General features: G+C 44.8%; 1 protein-coding gene across 1 annotated transcript in view; it reads left to right on the plus strand.

The window, feature by feature from the left end:
* The window catches only part of LOC126198612 (dipeptidase 1-like), a 158632-nt gene that overhangs the window by 38658 nt on the left and 94139 nt on the right, over positions 1 to 25835 (plus strand). The window contains exons 2-3 of the mRNA XM_049935064.1: positions 420 to 575; positions 22280 to 22436. Of these exons, the coding sequence (XP_049791021.1) occupies positions 430 to 575; positions 22280 to 22436 (303 nt within the window). The 5' untranslated portion in view covers positions 420 to 429. The remainder of the gene's footprint in view (positions 1 to 419; positions 576 to 22279; positions 22437 to 25835) is intronic.

Below are 25835 nucleotides of genomic sequence, written 5' to 3' on the forward strand. Positions count from 1 at the left end.
GAGATTCGATCCGGCGACCTTCGGATTAAAAATCCGAGCGTTTACCGCTGCGCCACGACGCTGTACGAAATTGTAAATCGTAGAATTTCACCGCAACGGTTTCTTTTAACTGTCGATTTTCTCGACAACGGCTGAGAAGTGCATCTTGGTGCTTTGCTACATTACACCTCCGGCCATAAGCTTTTATTATGCGCAGTATGAATCGAAACTGAATTTCACAATTGGCGGCCTCCCCTTGTAAGTTCGAAAACAAGCGCGAAGGATGTATCTACACACTGTAAAACTTTCACACATGTAGGATGAAAACTGTATTTTTACAAAAATAGTGTGCATTTCTTTTGGAGTGACCGTCGTACTTAGATGTCAGATGTAGGTGGCGGTGCTGCTGTTGTGATGTGTACAGAACGTGGCGCTTGCAGGCGGTGCGCGATGCGACGCCGGCCGCCGTGGCCGCCGCTGCTGCTGTGGCTGGGGGTGGCGTCGGCGCCGCTGTGCCTGGTGACGCTGGCGCTGCGGCTGGACGCCCGCCTCGACGCCGTGCGACGCCTCCTCACCGACTCGCCGCTCGTGGACGGGTGAGCTCCGACGCCGTCCCCTCTTTTTATGCCAACTGTCGCGCACTGTGCACTGACACATCCTACCGGGGAGAGCCAAATGAAGGTATAAGGGATAGTTGCCTGTTGTAACGACTGTGGTGATAGGAGCGCACATGGCTGCGGAAGCAGGAAGACCAGACCCATTTAAGGATACAATGTACAATGATCAGCCAGAACATAATGACCACCGACCTACTATCGATATAAACCTAAACCTGTCCAGGCGACAGAAGCGTCACCTGGAAAGTCTGGTAGTCAGACACTCACGCGGTGGATATAGTATCAGTGAGCATGCTGCCCCTGCGTAGAATGAAAAAGGTGCTCGATTTACCTGAGTGCTGACCCGGAGGCTTGGCATCAGCATTTCGGAAACTGCACTACTTCTCTGGTCTTTGAGGAGTGCTGTGGTGAGTTTCTTCAACACGCCGCGAAACTACGTTCAGACGTCATGGGGTTGGGCAACCATCCCTAGTTACAGATATCGCAAAGCGTAGGCTATAGTGAAGCCAGAATCTGAAAAGCAAGTGTCTAGCATTACGCTATAAATTAGGAAAAATAGTAAACCAAATAATTTCGAAAGTATTAGGCTCACGAAAAACTATGAAAAATTGAGACTTACGTAGTAATGATGAAATTTATCAAAACCAAGAAAACATGTCAGAAGTAATGAGAAAAAGAGGTCTGCTATTTTCTGAACGTTTATATGAATTTGACCGAGGGCAGGTTATGATGGCCTGGACGCTCGGCACGAGCATTTCGGAAACTTTGTGACTTTTCGGATGTTGGAGGAGTGCTATGGCGAGTGGCTTCAACACGTGGTGAAACCAAGGTGAAACCACGTTCAGACATCATGGTGATGGATGGCCACCCCTCTCTATAGACGTCGCACGTCGTATAATGGGCAGGCTGGTAAAATATGACGGGATGTGAACTGTGACTGAACTAACGTCAGACTTTAAAGCTGGGCAAAGTGCAAGTGCGTCTGAACATACAGAACCCTGACCACTCTTAACGATCTGCCTTTGGGCCGACGACCCATATGTCTGCCAAGTTAACACCCGATATCGGCAACTACGACTGAAACTAGCACCTGACTATCGGCTTTGGACACTGGCGTAGCGGCAAAGCGTTGCATGGTCTGATGAATCTCCTTATCTTGTGCATCATGCTGATCCGTCGTCTTCCAGGGAAACAGGTCATCGACACCTACACTGCGGGACGGAGACAAGCCGACAGCGGCTCCTTGCTCTGCGGAACATTCACGTGGGCATCCGTGGGTCCAGTGGAGCTCGTGCAAGGCACCATGACGGGCAACGAGTCCAGTGCACTAGTTACAAACCACGTTTCCCGACGGCAGTGGCTTTTTTCAACAAGATAATGTGCGATGTTACAAGAAACACAGCGCCGAGTTCCAATTGATGTGCTGCCCCCCCCCCCCCCCCCCCCCAATTGAATCCGATCGAACACATCTAGGATGTGAATGAACGTGGCGTCAGAGCACATCGACGTTCTCTCCGGAATTTACGGGAATTAGGTGATTTGTGTGTGCACAGATGTGGTGCCAATTCACTCACGTGGCCTACGAAGGAGGACTCGTTGATTTGATGGCGCGACGCGCTGCCTCTGTTATTCGTGCCACAGGTGGACATACGGGCTATTAGGTAGATTAGGTAGGTGGTCATGATCTTCTGGCTGATCAGTGTAACTATACCCTTTTTTTCAGTCTGCAATAATCAGTTCCTAGCCGGTAAACCTTATTTAAATAAAACGTAACAATAAAATGAAAAACTAAAACTGACAAACAATGAATTTATAGTTAGGAGCCACATGAGATTAGCCCGTGAAATATAACACACAATAATTAAAACCCTAAATTCTTAAGAAAGATAGAATATTTATATATGAATGCCTGAATGTCAAACAAAAATCAATCTTGTACCGTGAAAATAATTGGCACGGCTGGTGAAATTATACCTCAACTGAATTTAAACTTCACCTTAAATCAAAGTGCAATTTCATAAAAGAGATTATCACAAGGATACAATCAATCCCTTGTCAAGGGGACTTTCAGCATGCCAATTTCACAGCATGTATACCGACTGATCTTACAGAAAAATAGAAAAAACAAAATCCTTCAAAAAGCAATTTTAGTGTGTCTATTCTCCAACCTGACAGGCCCAGGCTCCACTTCTTCTTACTTAATATAGCATGATCTACAGTTAAAAATATTTTTTTAAAGCAAGCACTTCTTCATCAACATTGTGTTGTTGCACTAGGGGGCACCTCTGAGAGAGCGTAGGCCCCACTGACTGCGTTCGGCGGCGGCAACATCTGAGGCAGCCTTGGAAGCGACATAAACAAGTTTCTCACTACAACATATGGAAAAAAATAAAAAAAAATTTAGCCAGCCATTGTGACTCTTGTGAAGCCGTTACCCTTTCACGCAGCACCAAAACCTGAATGAACCGATAAGAGGAATCAGTTATTTCGGTAAATATCAACGCGGCTCGTTTTGTGGCTCATACAGACCTATCTATCGCTTGAGCCTTGCCTTACAGTTACGCAGGGTGAGCCATCGTTAATCGTATTTGGCATGTTAATGTTAAGGGGTGGCCGGATGCCCTTCCTGCCGCCACCCCATACCCCCTGGGATGGAATTAGTGTACCCCAAATGTCTGCGTCGAGTGTAATCCATGGAATAGTGCGAAAGTGTGTAAATGTCTGCGAGCCGTGTAACTGAGGCGGAACATGGGGACCAGCCCGGTATTCACCTAGCGTAATGTGGAAAACTGCCTAAAAACCACATCCAGGCTGGCCGGCACATCGGCCCTCGTCGTTAATCCGCCGGGCGGATTCGATCCAGGACCAGCGCGCCTATCTGAGTCGAGGAAGCAGTGCGTATGTGCTCTCGGCTACCCTGGCGGGTTGTGGCTCATACAGACCAACCTTCAGAAAAGGTGAAAATTAATTGTGATTAGTCGTATTCTACCTTTCCTCTTTAGATAAAACTGATAGCACATTGGGGTTTAGTTACGCAACGCAAGTTACAGAAGTAATGGGCAATTAAAAGGCTAGCTGACCTAAGTAACATCGAAAACCAGTAACGTTCAGCAGCAAGATTTGGAACTTATAGTATTTCTATTGACACCTCCCAGGCTGAATGTAGTTTAAGAATCACTAATAGAACTACAGGTGCTTAGCGTCTTTCACTGGCTTCACATTAAAACATTTTAAATGGTACGTGACTGGGACAACCACAGAAACTCATTTTTGAGTCACAATTTACGACAAACTGATTTCAATATAAGTAGTAGTATGGAAGGGGCAGAACTCGCGGACTGCTGAGTCAGAAAGTAACATAGTGCAATCACAGGTCGGTAGTGTTTCCAACTGAAAAATAACCGCCAACAACTTATTATTTCGGAGCATAGATATTAAAACAGCCCACTATCTAGAAAGGACGTCGTCGATAACAGAAGCACGAGGGTTGGAGGGCCACACCAAAACCTAAATCTGCCACAGACAGCAACAGCTACCACTGCGCACGCTGTTAACCACGTCTCTGCTACACCGACCCTCTCAGCTGTGCCACTACCCTGCGTACGCCAAACCAACGGCGGCCCCGCACTGTTTCAGGGCTAAGTGCTTGCTATGGCGTACCACACCCAGTACAGGAGAGTACTGCCCTGTCCAGAAGAGCCCGTTACTCCCTCCCACGTCGCTAGAAAGAGACTTGTCAGCCCTTCTTAGCTCGCTTCTTTTAAACTTGGCGCGGCCAATCACGCCACGGGTAAGGCGAAGAGACGACACACGGCTGGCGCCAGAGACAAGTAGAGGCCGCCATGACTCAATACCAATGTTCATACTGGTATCGAGAGGTGTGCAGATCAGTTTGATAATAATTTAGCATTTCTTTGTTTTATTAAAACAATATTTAACACTTCTCTACCAGGAGAAGTGAAGTCCATGTTAACCCTGTACTTTTCTAGTAACTAAGAAAACAGGAAGCCAGAGTCATTAAAATGGTATCAAAGAACTCTCCTAAAAGTTGACACAGACATTTAAATAGCTATCTAACAATTAAAAAAATAGTTTTGCACAAATGAATCATATTAAAAGTGAGTAACCTTCAGCCAGATTTGGAATTGCAGAATATTAATTGACCATAGCATGATAAGAAACGAACTCGGGAAACAATGAGCCATAGCAAGTGATGATATTCGAAAACATAAACAGACACTTTAAGGAACAAATAAAGCTTTCTTAAATTAAGCGCTAAATATCGGCCACTAATACCGGCCTCACCAGTTGGATTACAAAATGTTCTATCTCCACTTGCTCATAAATCTTGTAATAGATTCACTTTCTTATTCAACATAAAATCCGTAATTCAGAATGTTACAGTGAAACTGCTTCCAAACTATGCAAGAAGAACCTTCTCTCGATACATGGTATAGTAGTACCTTCTCAATAACAAGTGCTCTGTGTACTCGTTACAACGCCCCACTCGCCAGGAGAACCAAACACATGGCCAGGTGTGGCCGCACTGTCAGCCATGTTCGAGCGATATGACGAAGTTAGTCACGGAGTGTGCAGTGCTGCTCGACCAAAACGTGAAGCGCCTGTACACTAAAACATCTTGCACTAACGTGGGAACCTCACCTACTAGCCATCCAACAGAAGGCCCACAATAGACTAAAACTACCAACAGGCCGAACTTGGACATTACACCCCTCCACTATTCTGCATACCTACAAAATCCTGATACGGCCTATCCTCTGCTATGAAAATGTTGCATGGATCTTCGCCACCCCGCCCCCCATCCGAAAACTTTATAACTACCTCCAAATTCTCGAACGCCATCCATGCATTCCATCTCGCATTCCCCATTCGTTTACCTTACAGCACCTGCATCCTCTACCGTGTCATCAAATTCCCAACCCCTCCTCATCTTCTATGATGTCCGCAAACTAGACTCCGATCACCCTATTGTCTCTCCTACATTGTGGAGGGATCCATCCCTATACTTACACACTCCATATTCTATACCAAGGAACTTCAACCAACGCCCTCTCCCAGAAAATGAGATTCACCCTGATATTTATCCCTCCTACCATCTTTTAACTCTTCCTCACCTATCCCATTCCACATTAGGGCTCCTTTCTCTTTTCCCTTTTCCATCCGTCCCATCCCTTTCCTACTGCAACCACTGTCCTACCCACATGACGCACCTCTCCTCACCCTCTGTCTTTCTCACCGACTGTATCTCTCACTATCCATCTCAACTTCTACCTTTCATCTCCGTAACTTTCTGTCCACATTCCTCAACCCCATGGAACTCCGACAATACTTGTAACCCTGGTGCAGGTTCGTCAGATTTTAAGTGAATGTGCAGTACTTCAGTGCTTTATCATAACTCCTCCTGCGATGTATTTTCAAAATGTACATATTTTCTTTTTCTTTTTTTAACTGTCAGTCTTTGATTTTTACTCTAAAACTGAAACGCCCAGATTTTGTTTGTAAATTCTCGTTATGCATTTTTCTAATTTGCTTGTCTGAAGAGCGGAGAGTTGCGCCGCCCACATGGGGCGAGGAGGATGAAACAACAATTAAAAAAAAATCCGCGAGGCGCACACCCAGCACTTTCGGCCGCCGTGTGTATTGCTTAAGCGGCGCGGCGGTCTGGACTCGCTGAGCGGCAATTCGAATCCGCGGTTTCTGGTGACGGATATGAACCGTCACGTCAATACTGCACAGGCCTCTAACTTATACCACTTCTATAAAAAAACATACCGCTCCTACTATCCACCATTTAGTTAGGTAAACGTCAATTACGATCTTCTTGGAGCCATACTGTCAGCTATCATTCGTGTGTGTTCAGTAACTGTTCGCCTAAAGAGAGCGATGATTTTTTTGTGGCATTCATCTAACCTTTTATTTATGTGGCGAAGAGAATTACTCTTATAAGTTTTTCTCTGCCTCGTGATGACTGGGTGTTGTGTGCTGTCCTTAGGTTAGTTAGGTTTAAGTAGTTCTAAGTTCTAGGGGACTGATGACCATAGATGTTACGTCCCATAGTGCTCAGAGCCATTTGAACCATTTGAACTCTTATAAGCCAAGTGGCAACATAATGTTTACTTTATGGATGGATGAACAAGAAATAACAATAGTTTTCAGACTGTCAGGAATGTGTATTCGTTGTCATTCTTCTGTAGCCAACTGTAAACAGGAAATGGCGTCGTTGCCTACAATGTCCCGGTATGAGTTTCCGATATTGTACCGGTACATTTTATGAAACTTGCTCGTATTTACCATTTACCATTATTAGTACATAATGTTGAGATATTATATGAACGTTGTTATGCGCTCTTTATTTTAAGTTATTGAACTGGTCCTGTCTTTCACTAATGCAATGAAACATGAAAATGTGAAACTTCCTTGGGACTAAACAATATATAGCAATAAACTGAAAGCAAGAGAAAAGACAAAATTACCTTCAAACTCGAGAGTGCTTACGAGCATACACCGAGGCAACAGTTTTAAATTCACAAGACTTTATTACGATATTTTACTTCAAAATAAATACACTCGTGGAAATGGAAAAAAGAACACATTGACACCGGTGTGTCAGACCCACCATACTTGCTCCGGACACTGCGAGAGGGCTGTACAAGCAATGATCACACTCACGGCACAGCGGACACACCAGGACCCGCGGTGTTGGCCGTCGAATGGCGCTAGCTGCGCAGCATTTGTGCACCGCCGCCGTCAGTGTCAGCCAGTTTGCCGTGGCATACGGAGCTCCATCGCAGTCTTTAACACTGGTAGCATGCCGCGACAGCGTGGACGTGAACCGTATGTGCAGTTGACGGACTTTGAGCGAGGGCGTATAGTGGGCATGCGGGAGGCCGGGAGGACGTACCGCCGAATTGCTCAACACGTGGGGCGTGAGGTCTCAACAGTACATCGTGTTGTCGCCAGTGGTCGGCGGAAGGTGCACGTGCCCGTCGACCAGGGACCGGACCGCAGCGACGCACGGATGCACGCCAAGACCGTAGGATCCTACGCAGTGCCGTAGGGGACCGCACCGTCACTTCCCAGCAAATTAGGGACACTGTTGCTCCTGGGGTATCGGCGAGGACCATTCGCAACCGTCTCCATGAAGCTGGGCTACGGTCCCGCACACCGTTAGGCCGTCTTCCGCTCACGCCCCAACATCGTGCAGCCCGCCTCCAGTGGTGTCGCGACAGGCGTGAATGGAGGGACGAATGGAGACGTGTCGTCTTCAGCGATGAGAGTCGCTTCTGCCTTGGTGCCAATGATGGTCGTATGCGTGTTTGGCGCCGTGCAGGTGAGCGCCACAATCAGGACTGCATACGACCGAGGCACACAGGGCCAACACCCGGCATCATGGTGTGGGGAGCGATCTCCTACACTGGCCGTACACCACTGGTGATCGTCGAGGGGACACTGAATAGTGCACGGTACATCCAAACCGTCATCTAACCCATCGTTCTACCATTCCTAGACCGGCAAGGGAACTTGCTGTTCCAACAGGACAATGCACGTCCGCATGTATCCCGTGCCACCCAACGTGCTCTAGAAGGTGTAAGTCAACTACCCTGGCCAGCAAGATCTCCGGATCTGTCCCCCATTGAGCATGTTTGGGACTGGATGAAGCGTCGTCTCACGCGGTCTGCACGTCCAGCACGAACGCTGGTCCAACTGAGGCGCCAGGTGGAAATGGCATGGCAAGCCGTTCCACAGGACTACATCCAGCATCTCTACGATCGTCTCCATGGGAGAATAGCAGCCTGCATTGCTGCGAAAGGTGGATATACACTGTACTAGTGCCGACATTGTGCATGCTCTGTTGCCTGTGTCTATGTGCCTGTGGTTCTGTCAGTGTGATCATGTGATGTATCTGACCCCAGGAATGTGTCAATAAAGTTTCCCCTTCCTGGGACAATGAATTCACGGTGTTCTTATTTCAATTTCCAGGAGTGTAGATGTAGTAGAAAAACATTGGTAATTGCAAAGGCTGTTACAAATGGGTACAACACGCTCCCGGGCCCCACATTATGCCAACAGCGGCCGCCTGCTGTATCACGAACTCTCTGATTACAGGCTGGTAAAGGGAGCTTCTAAAACGAGAAACGAGCATACATGTAACAAGTAACATAATGACTTCACAAGCTCACAACCCGTCCCGAGCTCGGTACTGCGCAACACAATGGCAATGACTGCAATTAATAAAATATTTTTCGTAAATAAGAACTTTAAAACCCAACATTAACTAAAATATACACGGCGTCAGCTAACAGCGCCATCAAATTACTCAGCAGTTACATTACATTAGAAAGAGAACACACTCTAGCAATAGCTGTCCAATAATAGAAAAATAGCGAACAATTGGTGTGGTTAGTTAATGTGCCAATGACTGCAAATTTAAGTATATTTCGATAAACTCTGCCTGCTCAAGACAAATCGGTAAAGTGGAAATCACACAAAAGCTTTAGAAGGAAAAACACACTTGAACAAAAACACCAATTTTTTGAAAGCAATAAACACACTGACATATTAAATTCACATAAGGCTAATAAAGCTCAGAGTTCAATTTTGTGGCAGATTATAACTGTTTGCAGGACCGGGAATCGAAGTCGGGACTTTTGCGTTTCGCGGACAAGCGACCGTAAAAGCCAAAGGTCCCGAGTTCGAGTCTTTGTCCGCCATAGTGTCAATCTGCCAGGAAGTTTCTTATCAGCGCACACTCAACTGCAGAGTGAAAATTTAATTCTGGAAACATCCCGCAGGCTGTGGCTGAGCCATGTCTCTGCAAATATCCTTTCTTTGAGGAGTGTTAGTCTTGCAAGTTTCGCCGAGAGGAATTCTGTGACGTCTGGAAGGTAGGAGACGATGTACTGGCGGCTGGAAGGTAGGAGACGATGCGCTGGTGGGAGTAAAGCTGTGAGGACGGATGGTGAATCGTACTTGGGTACCTCAGACGGTAAGGCACTTTCCTGCCAAAGACAAATGTCCCGTGTTCGAGCATTGCCCCGGCAAACAGTTTTAATCTGCCAGAAAGTTAAATGTCAGCGCTAACTCAGCTGCAGAGTAGAAATTTCATTTGGGATGCAATGTGCTGTAAGGAGCAGGGCAAAACACGCTAAACAATTATAGAACAGGCAATGAAGAAAGTTTAACAGACTCGCAGACGCTCACCCATATCATGCCGAAGCAAAGCTCAATTCTGTTCAGCCACATAGAATAACTTTCTATCAGCACTCAACGCCTTCCCAATATGACCGCAACCTAAGCCGCTTGCTTTGATCGTGTTACACTTTAGCGAGCCACAAAAATGCCGCCACGCGGTACGGCTACAACGGCGCACTCAACCCGCTGCAACGAGAAACTTCCTCCACGCCGAGCACCGACTCTCTAAGTAAGCCCGTACATGACGTCTTAATAACAGTTCACAAGATTGCTCCGCTACCTCTGCTGTTTACAACATGTTTTATACTATACCACTACCACGTCACCTCCTGCCTGCCATAAACTCAGCTTTGACGAAGCACTGCCTACCGCTCGATGATAACCCACCGCATTCTCTTGCCCGTCCACAGCTGTCTCCACTGGTCCGCACTTATTTCCTTTAAGCTTCGGCGCTACACGCCCACGACCTCATCGAAGCCGATAGCAAGACTTTCTGCAATCGACTACGGACCGTCTCATTATCAATAAATTATTTTGTATTAAAATATGCCAACGGAAAGGCGTTACGAAAATTGGAGCACAAATGAATTGCATTTAATTGTAACATTATATCTAAATCAGAAACGTGGACTAATAAAAGGGCACGACTATAAAATGTGCCTAAGTCAACAGCTAAGAGGTATTCAGAAAATAGAAACAAACATGGAAACTTGGATATTAAAATATTTTGACTTTTTTTTTGACTGTTTTCAAACAAAGATGGAAACGAATTTGAAGAGCATGTCGGACGTAGGGAAACTTAAGTTTGACACTGCAAGACTGAAAGCATTGCCCCAAATCTTCAATGCAGTAGACGCTATGGCAGGGAACAAGTCGGCTCAATGTGTCTTTACAAGAAAATCGCCGTATCCGTGGTGAGTCGAGGAAGCTACAAACGTAACTTCAAAGCCTAGCGAATGATCCTTTTGTTGGTGGCTGTCTACAGCTGTTAGACAATTTGAATAATGTGTATTTGTGTCATCAGCTGTACAACTGTATGTTTATTCCCTGCCGGTTTCGGTTATTTCAATCATCCTCAGAGCATGAAACAAGTACGAAAAAGACGAATGTAGAATATATACAAGAATCATAGAAAATGGAGGAATTAAAGGAGGTCATTTTACATTAATTGCACTTACACAGTGTACATCAATGGATCAAACATATACTTCCGGCAAATATAACCCAACCAAATGGGGAATTCTCGTAATAGGCTGCCTTAATGCAGTCCATGTAAACGCACTGTACCTTGCCACAATTACAATAGTACACACCTGGTGATAACTTCACACTTAATAACTCACACGTTATAATTGTCAAAGATATGTGAAAGTTGAAACACACAAAAGTGTGAATACCTAAAATATACTGGGACTCCAGTATCGTAATGAGGAGCTAGTGAGACATGGACTGTGGGGAAACTGCAACAGAAGACAATAGAAGCATTTAAGATGTTGCGCTACAGAAGACTATTGAAAATCGGGTGGACTGATAAAGAAAGGAATAAGGAGATTCTCCGCAGCATCGTGAGGAAAGTAATACGTGGAAAACAGTAAAAAGAAGTGACAAGATAATAGCACATCTGTTAAGACAAAAATGGGTCTGAGCACTATGGGACTTAATATCTGAGGTCATCAGTCCCCTAGAACTTAGAACTACTTAAACCTGACTAACCTAAGGACATCACACACATCCATGCCCGAGGCAGGATTCGAACCTGCGACCGTAGGAGTCGCGCGGTTCCAGACTGAAGCGCCTAGAACCGCTCGGCCACCATGGCCGGCCTTCTGTTAAGACAGTAGGGAATACTTCCATGGTACTAGCGGGAGCTTTAGAGGATGTAAACTGTAGAGGAAGACAGAGATTTGGACACATCCAGTAAATAATTGAGGACGCAGGTTGCAGTTACGAAGGAGAGTGAGGTAGGAGAGGGAAAAAACTGTGTATTAAAAACTAACGTGGTGCAAGCCTTTTTAGCAGTTGCATGGGAATAAAGTCATGGTTTAACTTTATTTGAGCCACCCACACCAGCTTGTGGTTGTGGCTACTCAGAATATTTCGAATTTGGTATTAACACGGTACTTAAAGAAAACTGAGTGAGACGTGGTACTTACTGGAATGAATGAAAACGTGGAAGGGAGAACCCACCAATATAACTTTCTTTTCACACAACCAGTTTATTTAATAATATATCACAATAATTTTTTTATACAAAATGAACAAATTCGTAAATTTTTTTTGATCTTAAACCTTAAGATAAATAAGCTTTTGCAAAATCAATCAAAACAGCAAACAATATGACCATAGTTACAAGACGGCCAGACCTGCAGCCCACCCGTTATCGGGTGAAACAGTGGTGTTTACTACCGCGATGGACATAGTCTCTCTTATAAAATGAACTTCTGCAACACATGAAAACTATATAAACACCATTGATGACAGGAGTGATTCAATTACTCAAAACGGGTGACGTAAATTTTAATTTGAAAGCTGTATGTCGAAAGGTTCGGGTTACGAAGCGCAACTGTACTTAAAGGTTAAACAGATAAGAAACAATATGAGAATGATAAGGCTTACTTCAAAGCAACCAACTTCTTAATTTCAATGGGCAACCCAGGTCCGACTGGATCCCAACCCGTCCCTTTTGGCAATCGCAAATAGTTGGCTGTTAACATTTTCAAAGTTAAACTGAGTCTCAGTTATTATGACCGCTCTGAAGGAACGTCTTAAGACATTACCTGTGAACACTTATTACAAGAGAACTCACTCGGCGGAACCACAATCTCCAGCTAAAATACACTAATAATGACCTGGTCTTTCACACACAGAAACGAAGAGCTTAGTACAACAGGTTGTTCAGATTATAACTAATGACTAAAAATGCAATTACAATCAAAGGATCGAACCGGTTAAAATCTAAATCTAACCACAAAGTTCCTCTTTGTTTAACGGTAACCTGTGCCTCAGTACAATTGTTCCGGCTGTATTTACGACCAGGAGCTAATTCAATAGAACATTAATGATCGGGTAGAAACCAGAAAATAACGAGGAGGAGAGGTAAACAATGACGCAAACCACCACGAGGATTACAGAATTTACTCTCCTTATCAGCAAGCAGTTCCATGGATCCACGGTGCGTCGCAGCGGTTATTGAGTGGTCCGATGAAAGCCAGGTAGAAGACGGCAGCCAGGCCACGAGCGGTCGTCCGACACGAATGTTGCCAACCAGCCGACGGGATGTCGGCCTGCTGCTTGTAGCAGACGCTGACCCCGGTGAAGTACTCCAGTATGTTCGCTCTGCGCAGCTCGTGGCTTCCGGCACTCGGACCTCGTGACCACCTCTTATCTCAACCCTACCGACAATCCCCAAACTTTGCACCACCTCCTCTCGAACCAGCGAATCCGTATATACAGGGTGGGCCATTGATAGTGACCGGGTCAAATATCTCAAGAAATAAGCGTCAAACTAAAAAACTACAAAGAACGAAACTTGTCTAGCTTGAAGGGGGAAACCAGATGGCGCTATGGTTGGCCCGCTAGATGGCGCTGCCATAGGTCAAACAGATATCAACTGCGTTTTTTTTAAAAACCCCATTTTTATTGCATATTCGTGTAAGACGTAAAGAAATATGAATGTTTTATTTCGACCACTTGTTTCGCTTTGTGATAGATGGCGCTGTAACAGTCACAAACATATGGCTCACAATTTTAGACGAACAGTTGGTAACAGGAAGGTTTTTTAAATTGAAATACAGAACGTAGGTACGTTTGAATATTTTATTTCGGTTGTTCCAATGTGATACATGTACCTTTGTGAACTTATCATTTCTGAGAATGCATGCTGTTACAGCGTGATTACCTGTAAATACCACATTAATGCAATAAATGCTCGAAATGATGTCCGTCAACCTCAATGCATTTGGCAATACTTGTAACAACATTCCTCTCAACAGCGAGTAGTTCGCCTTCCATAATGTTCGTACATGCATTGACGATGCGCTGACGCATGTTGTCAGGCGTTGTCGGTGGATCACGATAGCAAATATCCTTCAACGTTCTCGACAGAAAGAAATCCGGGGACGTCAGATCCGGTGAACGTGCGGGCCATGGTGCTTCGACGACCAATCCACATGTCATGAAATATGCTATTCAATACCGCATCAACCGCACGCGAGCTATGTGTCGGACATCCATCATGTTGGAAGTAAATCGCCATTCTGTCATGCAGTGAAACATCTTATAGTAACATCGATAGAAAATTACGCAGGAAATCAGCTTACATTGCACCATTTAGATTGCAATCGATAAAATGGGGACCAATTATCCTTCCTCCCATAATGCTGCACCATACATTAACCCGCCAAGGTCGCTGATAATCCACTTATCGCAGCCATCGTGGATTTTCCGTTGCCCAATTGTGCATATTATGCCGTTTTGCGTTACCGCTGTTGGTGAATGACGCTTCGTCGCTAAATAGAACGCGTGCCAAAAATGTCATCGTCCCGTAATTTCCCTTGTGCCCAGTGGCAGAACTGAACACGACGTTCAAAGTCGTCGCCATGCAATTCCTGGTGCATAGAAATATTGTACGGGTGCAATCGATGTTGATGTAGCATTCTCAACCCCGACGTAATTGAGATTCCCGATTCTGGCTCAATTTGTCTGCTACTGATGTGCGGATTAGCCGCGACAGCAGCTAAAACACCTACTTCGGCATCATCATTTATTGCAGGTCGTGGTTGACGTTTCACATGTGGCTGAACACTTCCTGTTTCCTTAAATAACGTAACTATCCGGCGAACGGTCCGGACACTTGGATGATGTCGTCCAGGATACCGAGCAGCATACATAGCACACGCCCTTTGCGCATTTTGATCAAAATAGCCATACATCAACACGATATCGCCCTTTTCCGCAATTGGTAAACGGTCCATTTTAACACGGGTAATGTATCACGAAACAAATACCGTCCGCACGGACGGAATGTTACGTGATACCACGTAATTATACGTTTGCGACTATTACAGCGCCATCTAACACAAAGCGAAAAAAGTAGTCCAACTAAAACATTCATATTTCTTTACGTGCTACACGAATATGTAATAAAAAGTGGGGGTTTCTATTTAAAAAAAACGCGATTGATATCCGTTTGACCTATGGTAGCGCCATCTAGCGGGCCGACCATAGCGCCATCTGATTTCCCCCTTCAAGCTAGACGAGTTTCGTTTTTTGTAGTTTTTTTGTTTGATGCTTATTTCGTGAGATATTTGGCCCGGTCACTATCAATGGACCACCCTGTAGATATACATTCTATAGTACCCTCCAAATGCTCAAGCGCTCTGCACTCCGTCTCGATTTCCTTATTCACCTATTCCTCCTCTTTCCAAGCCCGTCTCGTTTTGCTTTTGTCAATTATGCATAACAGGTTTGCCTTTGTAGTCACAGTCACAAAAGTCTTCAGTGTGTATGGCCGATTTCGACAGTAACTTCATGTTTGCCTGGTCATACATTCACCTCTTGTAGCTCATTGTCCGGTTAGAAACGACCTCGTTACTTATCTGCTGCTACTGAAGCAGCTTGTGGTCGACTGTGTCGTCATTATCCTTTGGGTGATTAGTGGGAGAAGCTGTCTCATTAACTGATGGCAGCACAGGTGCAGACTCCTTGTCTTTTGTCCGACGTATCGTTGGGTAATATGATAAGTTGGTCGATTCATGCATGAGAAGCAGGTACGGACTTCGAATTTTATTAGTGCCGCTATGCTAGAACTTATAAACTTACCCGAGTAGTCAATGGACGTATAATACTTCCGTGGTACGATAAAGTAAGGCATGTGACAGTCTTGTGTTTTCCTGGTTTGGGCTGATTTTCCCAGATGTGATGTGCTTGAACAATAATGTGCTGCATTCCTACATGACGATAATTTTGTACCAGTTATATCAAGTTAAGTAAATGTGGTGAGCTGTGTATAAGCCATTCCACACAGCACACAGCACATAGCAGAATGATGTTAATGGTCTAAAAATTAAGTGCGTCTCTCGTATTTGTATATCAGCTTACATCTAATATTTTTACTTTATGGCCTGTTTTTTGCATGTTTTGCTTTTAGCATTGTGTAAAAGAATTTCATCCTGCACAATACACAGCAAAATAAGTTAAGGGTCTAAGATGTAAGTGCATATCCCGTAATTTTATACCAGCTTGCATCTAATATTTTAAAATTTTTCATATTTTTGCTTTGTCTTACTATTTGCATACTCTTTCTTTTAGCATTCTACTCGATAATGGTGCGAAAGACGAAATCTAGATTGTACACAGAAAACATACTGTCAAATAGTTGATGGCAGTGTAATAAAGACGAGAGAGAGCTTTGCAACTCTTTTCGTATGGCAAGATGAACAGTAAATCGCTTTAACCAACTGCAGAAAAACTGGCTGTGGTGAACTTATTTAAGTTCTTATATGAATTTGAAAATGACTTTGAATATAGCGACCTCAGCAATACGTGAACTTGAGAAATAAATTTATCGTCTGTGAAAACTTTTGCGTTTCAGTGATGAAGTGAGACCAGGTACGTAAGGTACCTTCAGTATAAACTTTAATGTTCAAGAGACTTGTTTAATCCACGCTTGCACTAGGTTTTGTTCTTGCGAATCGTGATAAGTGCAGTGAACTCTTAATAGTGGCAGCACTGTGCACCAAATCACATATTCTACCGTTACTACATGAGCTCAGTATTTATTGAACTTCTATGATTGTCAAGAAAGGGCTGCTAGACACAGATACGAGCGAACTGAAAAAGAAAATTGCCAATTACAAACGGCCACAAAAGTTCAGCAGTTCCATGATCAACTTACCATTCCCAACGCTGTTATTCACAACAGCCGATATTAATCGCAATTCTTGGCCAATGAATTGTAAGGAAATTGACCGAAGGGCAATCAGAGGGCTGTGATAGGTCCTATCAATATCATCTGCTGCGTCATCGAGCAGTCGCGGACTTTCTGCGTACCCACTAAAGCGAGTCTGTCACCTCCGTGCCACGAAATGATTTCTATTCGTCTGGCAGAGGCAAGAAATTGCATCGTATGTAACATTAAGCTAGCAGTATGCATAATATAAGTAGAAAGAATAATAATGGAAATGCTCTCCAGTAGAAGCGAGGCATACTCAGTCTCATTAAGCTGCAGTAGGGAGGTACGGGACAGTTTAATCAGAATTTGTATTCTTATAAATGTGGAAAAAATTTGAGGTAGGTAGGTAGAGAAAACAGTCCTCTAACGTTCGAATACAGTGTTAGTCTTGTGCTCCTTGACACAGTCACGTCGATTAAATATCTAGGCGACACGAAGCGGAATGAGAGTGTACAACCGCTCGTAGGGGCGGCGAATGGTCGATTTCGGTTGATTGTTTGAGACAGAGTGAAAAGCACGTGCAATTCGTATTTTGCTACTGCTCGAGCTCTGCTGCCGACCAGGTCTAATTAAAGACAGATATCGAAGCAACTCAGAGACGTGCTGATACATTTCTTGCCGGTAGGTCCGATCAAGGCCTGAAACATTATTTAGAAAGTTTAAAGAACCGGCGTTATGATAGACTGGAAAACTGTATTACTGACGCCAACGTACGTCTCGCGTAAGGATCGCGAGGACAACATAAATCAGAGCTCTTACGGAAGCATGTAGAGAGTGGTCTGTCCTTTGCGAGTGAAACCGGAAATGGCAGTCTCCGCCGTGCGCCACACGATGTCTTTTTGTGTACAGAAGTGTTCTCTCTGCATTTTATCGGTAATAGTGAACGCTTTAATTTCAGACAGATAGAATCGCATTTCTAATACACTTCCGGGTTTTGTGACGGTGAGGCTATACAAGCCCGACACTTCAACGACAGCATCGGTTCAAGAGAGCAATACACGTATTCCTCAGAACGCATTGGCTGAATTCCTTTGAAGAAGATCCACCGATCATCTGTAATGAATGCCGCACAGCACTTAAGAGCCCTTTTTTCTTCACCTAACCTCATGCACGTTTACTGAGCGACGTACAGGTAACGGAAGGTTTGGACAGCATATTCTCTCGGTAACAGGTATACATGTACGAGTATGTGGATTTTATTTCAGCAAAAGTCAAGGGACAGTTAAGAAACTACGATTTTCTTCTTTATTGTTCGCTTATGAGCAATTTTTCAGTAGCTGACACACTGCGTCTTTTTGTAATTAGGGTAGGTAGTCGTGTAAAGATTGTAAGTGGATATTTTCAGTTTAAATTTCAATACCATTGACCCTTTGTCTCTGCTTTTTGATTTTGATTTTGTTGCATTAAAGTCTTGTTTCCAGTAAAAATTGGAAACGCTCTGAGGGATACAAGCAGAGTGATTTCTGTAAATACATGTAAATCTATACTTCCCAAGCCACATTACGCTGTGTGGCGGAGGGTACTTCGTATACCAGTGCACTTCCCCCTTTAACAGTTCTAGTCGCCTATTGTTCGAGGGAAGATCGACAGCTGGTAAGCTTCCGTGTAGGTATGAATCTCTCTGATTTTATCTCCATTGTGGGAGGAAGTAACATAGTGGCGGACGATTCTAGGAACGTACGCTCTCGTAATTTTAACGTTAGACAATACCGTGATGCGGAACGTCTCCCTTGCAGCCTCTACCACTAGAGGTGGCTGAACATCTCCTTGACGCTTCCGTGCTTACTACATGAACCTGTAGCTAAACGTGCCGCTCCTCTTTCCATCTCCCGTATTTCGTCTAACTCCTATCTGGTGTGGATCCTAGACTGACGAGAAATATTAAAGTATCGTTCGAATGAGTGTTTTGAAAGATTCTTTGTCGATGGAAGCATGAGGGTTCTTCCAGTGAATCTGTTTGGCATCTGCCTTACCCGCTGTTAATTTTAAGTGGTCGTTCCAGTTAATATGCATCTGAACGCATATTCTTAGATATTTTAAGATGAAGATATAAAGAGTGAGGTATCCGACAATATTCAATAAGCTATGAGGAGTATTCAATAAATAATGCCACACTTTCATTTCTCGGCGAATTTCTGTTGAAAAAATACAAATATTTTTGTGGGACTTCGTGGAATATTCGCGCTTCAACACAAGCAGGTGGCGGCGCTACACGTAACCTTCAAAATGGTGTCTGTGATGGAGGTGCGTTCCAAGCACGGAGCTGTCATTGAGTTTCTTTTGGCGGAAAACCAGAGAATCGTTGATATTCGTAGACACCAGCAGAATGTCTACGGAGACCTGGCAGTGAACAAAAGTACGCTGAGCCGTTGGGTGTCGCTTCTGTAATTATGACAACAAGGTCGCGCAAGCCTGTCCGATCTCCCGCGTGCCGGCGGGCCGCACACAACTGTCACTCCTGTATGTTGGAACGTGCGAACACTCTAATTCGAGGTGACTGACGGATGCAAACGAACTTCCCCTTCTCCATGACAACGCAAGATTTCACACAAGTCTGCACACCCGACTGCTCTTTCTCTTCCGTCCTACACCCCGGAACTCGCACCTTTCGACTTCCATCTGTTTGGCCCAGTGAAGGACGCACTCTGTGAGAAGCTGTAGGTGGATGGTACAGAGGTTACTGATGCAGCAAGAGACGTAGAGTGGTACCATGTGGGCACACAGGACATTCCTGTCAGGTGGCATAAGGCCATTTCATTAAATGGAGATTATGTTGAAAAATAGGATTGTAGACAAAAGACTGAGGAATAACATGGCGTATCGGAATCCTGAATAAAATCAACCGGCTTTCAGAAAAAAGTGTTGCATTATATATTGAACGCCGCTTATAATACTGGGCATTACTGTGTGATCGTGCTGCTGAACTTCACCTGAATACTGCTGATATCAAAGGAGACATTGTACAGCTAGGTATTCTGCGGAAGGTGCACTGAGACGTGTTTTTGCAAGCCCAGCGTTATTGCTAAGAACTTGAGCGGAACACGAAAGACAATGAACCGTCGGCACAGCTACAGGTATGGTTGTCGACGAAACTACATATGCTTTATTTCTTCGTTAAAGGTAATTTGTCGGTGTGTAGTGGCCCTATAGAATCACAAATCAATATGCACACTACGCCTAGTTATTCTTTGTCTATTTTTCACTGTCTTTCGTTCTTCCTCTTGTGTCTCCTTCCCCCTTTTCCCTGGCAGCTCGTCATACATCTCCGACACTTCTTCACGTGTATGAATTCACTGGGTTCAGTTTTAAAAACCTACAGAGTATCCCGTATTCGAAAACAAAGTGGAAAACGCTAGAGGTCTTCGTCCTTCCGGTTTATCCTCCGAGACGTCTCTCAGTAAAGATCCCTGCTGTCTTCTATAGACGTGGCCGGCTCATCTTAGTCTTCTTGTTTTGGGTTCTGGAACTACATCTGGTTCATTGAATAGCTACCTGAGCTCCATGTTCTTTCTTCTCCCTTATAGATTGGTCTAAATATGTTTCGCATTATTTCATTTTTAAAAACTTTTACGTTTCTCTCCGTCTCTATATTTGTGCCTCACATAGTATTACTAGTTTGAATATTGTTTTACACTCCTGGAAATGGAAAAAAGAACACATTGACACCGGTGTGTCAGACCCACCATACTTGCTCCGGACACTGCGAGAGGGCTGTACAAGCAATGATCACACGCACGGCACAGCGGACACACCAGGAACCGCGGTGTTGGCCGTCGAATGGCGCTAGCTGCGCAGCATTTGTGCACCGCCGCCGTCAGTGTCAGCCAGTTTGCCGTGGCATACGGAGCTCCATCGCAGTCTTTAACACTGGTAGCATGCCGCGACAGCGTGGACGTGAACCGTATGTGCAGTTGACGGACTTTGAGCGAGGGCGTATAGTGGGCATGCGGGAGGCCGGGTGGACGTGCCGCCGAATTGCTCAACACGTGGGGCGTGAGGTCTCCACAGTACATCGATGTTGTCGCCAGTGGTCGGCGGAAGGTGAACGTGCCCGTCGACCTGGGACCGGACCGCAGCGACGCACGGATGCACGCCAAGACCATAGGATCCTACGCAGTGCCGTAGGGGACCGCACCGCCACTTCCCAGCAAATTAGGGACACTGTTGCTCCTGGGGTATCGGCGAGGACCATTCGCAACCGTCTCCATGAAGCTGGGCTACGGTCCCGCACACCGTTAGGCCGTCTTCCGCTCACGCCCCAACATCGTGCAGCCCGCCTCCAGTGGTGTCGCGACAGGCGTGAATGGAGGGACGAATGGAGACGTGTCGTCTTCAGCGATGAGAGTCGCTTCTGCCTTGGTGCCAATGATGGTCGTATGCGTGTTTGGCGCCGTGCAGGTGAGCGCCACAATCAGGACTGCATACGACCGAGGCACACAGGGCCAACACCCGGCATCATGGTGTGGGGAGCGATCTCCTACACTGGCCGTACACCACTGGTGATCGTCGAGGGGACACTGAATAGTGCACGGTACATCCAGACCGTCATCGAACACATCGTTCTACCATTCCTAGACCGGCAAGGGAACTTGCTGTTCCAACAGGACAATGCACGTCCGCATGTATCCCGTGCCACCCAACGTGCTCTAGAAGGTGTAAGTCAACTACCCTGGCCAGCAAGATCTCCGGATCTGTCCCCCATTGAGCATGTTTGGGACTGGATGAAGCGTCGTCTCACGCGGTCTGCACGTCCAGCACGAACGCTGGTCCAACTGAGGCGCCAGGTGGAAATGGCATGGCAAGCCGTTCCACAGGACTACATCCAGCATCTCTACGATCGTCTCCATGGGAGAATAGCAGCCTGCATTGCTGCGAAAGGTGGATATACACTGTACTAGTGCCGACATTGTGCATGCTCTGTTGCCTGTGTCTATGTGCCTGTGGTTCTGTCAGTGTGATCATGTGATGTATCTGACCCCAGGAATGTGTCAATAAAGTTTCCCCTTCCTGGGACAATGAATTCACGGTGTTCTTATTTCAATTTCCAGGAGTATATATTTGACGCCTCCGTTTGTCAAAAATAACAAAATTCTTGTTGCCAGCGTTTTTTTATAGAATTAACCAAATTTTTGCGCTTGATCCGTAATGTAACTGCGAGAGACGTCTTCAGTCAGGTAGAGAATTTTCCATCAAGGTGCCAGACTTTTCTGTTGCTGATAAATCTGTGAATACCTTAAGTCTTAATACACGTGTAAATGTTTTTTCACGTGGCGGGCCATCTGAAGTGTTGTTGCAAAGTCTTCTTTCCGTGTCTCTTCGCTGGAAGTGGAATAAGCGATAGTAGTCTAGGAAATCATATGCTGGATAAATACAAAAGAAATAATTCTGCAGCTGATTTCCCCTGAATACTCCTACATATCAAGTTTTAGTCATGGATTCTTCTGTCTTTATAATTACGGATTTCTATCAACAGTCTTTTATACATTTTATTCACAGAGACGGCCACGTTTCGTTTCAGGCACAACGACCTTCCGTGGAACATCCGCAAGTTCCTGAAGAACCAGCTGCGGGACTTCCCCTTCCAGGAGGATCTGCGCCGGGTGTCGCCCTGGTCTCGCAGCTCCTGGTCTCACACGGACCTGCCGCGCCTCAAGGAGGGCATGGTCGCTGCGCAGGTGAGCAACACTTTGTGGGTAAATGCTGACTGTTCGATCATCTCTGCCGCATCTATAAATTGGTGGTTGTTCTTAAAGTCACAAGCTCCACTACGTACGGTGGGGTGGGACGCGGTGGGGTGGGAGTTCTTAAAATTTCAACTGTTGGCCAGCAAAATGTAATCTTTAAGTAATTGCTTTTTGTGATTACCAAGCATAGTCTTGAAGGAGGCGATCTGTAATTGTAAATGATGAAGCGTTATACAAATACTTTGGAGTTGTAAAATGGCTCTGAGCACTATGGGACTCAACTGCTGTGGTCATAAGTCCCCTAGAACTTATAACTACTTAAACCTAACTAACCTAAGGACAGCACACAACACCCAGCCATCACGAGGCAGAGAAAATCCCTGACCCCGCCGGGAATCGAACCCGGGAACCCGGGCGTGGGAAGCGAGAACGCTACCGCACGACCACGAGATGCGGGCTAGTTGGAGTTGTACATAAACACTTTATCATAATCGGTAATAATAATAATACTCATAGAACAATAATGGTCCCTATCGACGCTACTCGCTACTGCTTGTAGTAATGTGATTTGAAAACGGCGATTCAGATTTGCCGAAACTAGTCATTAGTCTGCAAACAACTCGATCTCGCCACAAGAAGTATTTGTGTAAGAACACTCCAACATTTAAAAGTAATTTTCGATTGTGTACAGGTGATAATTAATACTTTATGACTATCTCTAATATACAACACTTTTAGACTTACAGAAGGAATTTATATTTTAGAATGCGAAATTGGAATACGCTTAGTTTAGGTTCGAAGCAGTATCTCTTCATCTGTTCACGGGCTACACATCTAATATCAAGCGCTCTTATGTAGCATAACATTTTAAAACTTTTCTTTACTTTTCGTCTGGTTCGTTTATCACCCTCGTTTCACCTCCATAAAAGGTTACACTCCAACTACATTCAAAGATTTCCCAATACTTAAATTTACGTTAGATGTTAAATTTCTGTTTTTCAGAAATCTTTATTGTGCTGTTTCCAGGTTACAGTTTATATCTTTTCCTTGCTTCTGCCACCATCAGGAGGTGGTCACGGTTAAAGCAGGCTCAGACATGGTAATTGGATGTCTCTATAGGACCCCTGGCTCAGCAGCTGTTGTGGCTGAGCACCTGAAGGATAATTTGGAAAATATTTCGAGTTGATTTCCCCATCATGTTATAGTTCTAGGTGGAGATTTTAATTTGCCGGATATAGACTGGGAGACTCAAACGTTCATAACGGGTGGCAGGAACAAAGAATCCAGTGAAATTTTTTTGTGCTTTATCTGAAAACTACCTTGAGCAGTTAAGCAGAGTACCGACTCGTGGCGATAACATATTAGACCTTCTGGTGACAAACAGACCCGAACTATTTGAAACAGTTAACGCTGAACAGGGAATCAGCGATCTTAAAGCGGTTACTGCATTGATGATTTCAACCGTAAATAGAAATATTAAAAAAGGTAGGAAGATTTTTCTGTTTAGCAAAAGTGACAAAAAGCAGATTTCAGAGTACCTGATGACTCAACACATAATTTTTTGTCTCAAGTACAGATAGTGTTGAGGATCAGTGGACAAAGTTCAAAACCATCGTACAATATACGTTATATGACTATGTGCCATGTAACATCGTAAGAGATGGAAAAGGGCCACCGTGGTATAACAACCGAGTTAGAAAACTGCTGCGGAAGCAAAGGGAACTTCACAGCAAACATAAACATAGCCAAAGCCTTGCGGACAAACAAAAATTACACGAAGCGAAATGTAGTTTGAGGAGGTCTATGCGAGAGGCGTTCAATGAATTCGAACGTAAAGTTCTATGTACTGACTTGGCAGAAAATCCTAAGAAATTTTGGTCTGATGTCAAAGCGGTAGGTGGATCAAAACAAAATGTCCAGACACTCTGTGACCAAAATGGTACTGATACAGAGGATGACAGACTTAAGGCCGAAATACTAAATGTCTTTTTCCAAAGCTGTTTCACAGAGGAAGACTGCACTGTAGTTCCTTCTCTAGATTGTCGCACACACGACAAAATGGTAGATATCGAAATAGACGACAGAGGAATAGAGAAACAATTAAAATCGCTCAAAAGAGGAAAGGCCGCTGGACCTGATGGGATACCAGTTCGATTGTACACAGAGTACGCGAAGGAACTTGCCCCCCTTCTTGCAGCGGTGTACCGTAGGTCTCTAGAAGAGCGTAGCGTTCCAAAGGATTGGAAAAGGGCACAGGTCATCCCCGTTGCCAAGAAGGGACGTCGAACAGATGTGCAGAACTATAGACCTATATCTCTAACGTCGATCAGTTGCAGAATTTTGGAACACATATTATGTTACAGTATAATGACTTTTCTGGAGACTAGAAATCTACTCTGTAGGAATCAGCATGGGCTTCGAAAAAGACGATCGTGTGAAACCCAGCTCGCGCTATTCGTCCACGAGACTCAGAGGGCCATAGACACGGGTTCATAGGTAGATGCCGTGTTTCTTGACTTCCGCAAGGCGTTTGATACAGTTCCCCACAGTCGTTTAATGAACAAAGTAAGAGCATATGGACTAACAGACCAATTGTGTGATTGGATTGAAGAGTCCCTTGATAACAGAACGCAGCATGTCATTCTCAATGGAATGAAGTCTTCCGAAGTAAGAGTGATTTCAGGTGTGCCGCAGGGGAGTGTCGTAGGACCGTTGCTATTGACAATATACATAAATGACCTTGTGGATGACATCGGAAGTTCACTGAGGCTTTTTGCAGATGATGCTGTGGTATATCGAGGGGTTGTAACACTGGAAAATTGTACTGAAATGCAGGAGGATCTGCAGCGAATTGACGCATGGTGCAGGGAATGGCAATTGAATCTCAACGTAGACAAGTGTAATGTGCTGCGAATACATAGAAAGAAAGATCCCTTATCATTTAAGTACAATATAGCAGATCAGCAACTGGAAGCAGTTAATTCCATAAATTATCTGGGAGTACGCATTAGGAGTGATTTAAAATGGAATGATCATATAAAGTTGATCGTCGGTAGAGCAGATGCCAGACTGAGATTCATTGGAAGAATCCTAAGGAATGCAATCCGAAAACAAAGGAAGTAGGTTACAGTACGCTTGTTCGCCCACTGCTTGAATACTGCTCAGCAGTGTGGGATCCGTACCAGATAGGGTTGATAGAAGAGATAGAGAAGATCCAACGGAGAGCAGCGCGCTTCGTTACAGGGTCATTTAATAATCGCGAAAGCTTTACGGAGATGATAGATAAACTCCAGTGGAAGACTCTGCAGGAGAGAAGCTCAGTATCTCAGTACGGGCTTTTGTTGAAGTTTCGAGAACATATCTTCACCGAGGAGTCAAGCAGTATATTGC

This window comes from Schistocerca nitens, chromosome 8 (genome assembly GCF_023898315.1).
Source record: "Schistocerca nitens isolate TAMUIC-IGC-003100 chromosome 8, iqSchNite1.1, whole genome shotgun sequence".
NCBI classification, from domain to species: Eukaryota; Metazoa; Arthropoda; class Insecta; order Orthoptera; family Acrididae; genus Schistocerca; species Schistocerca nitens.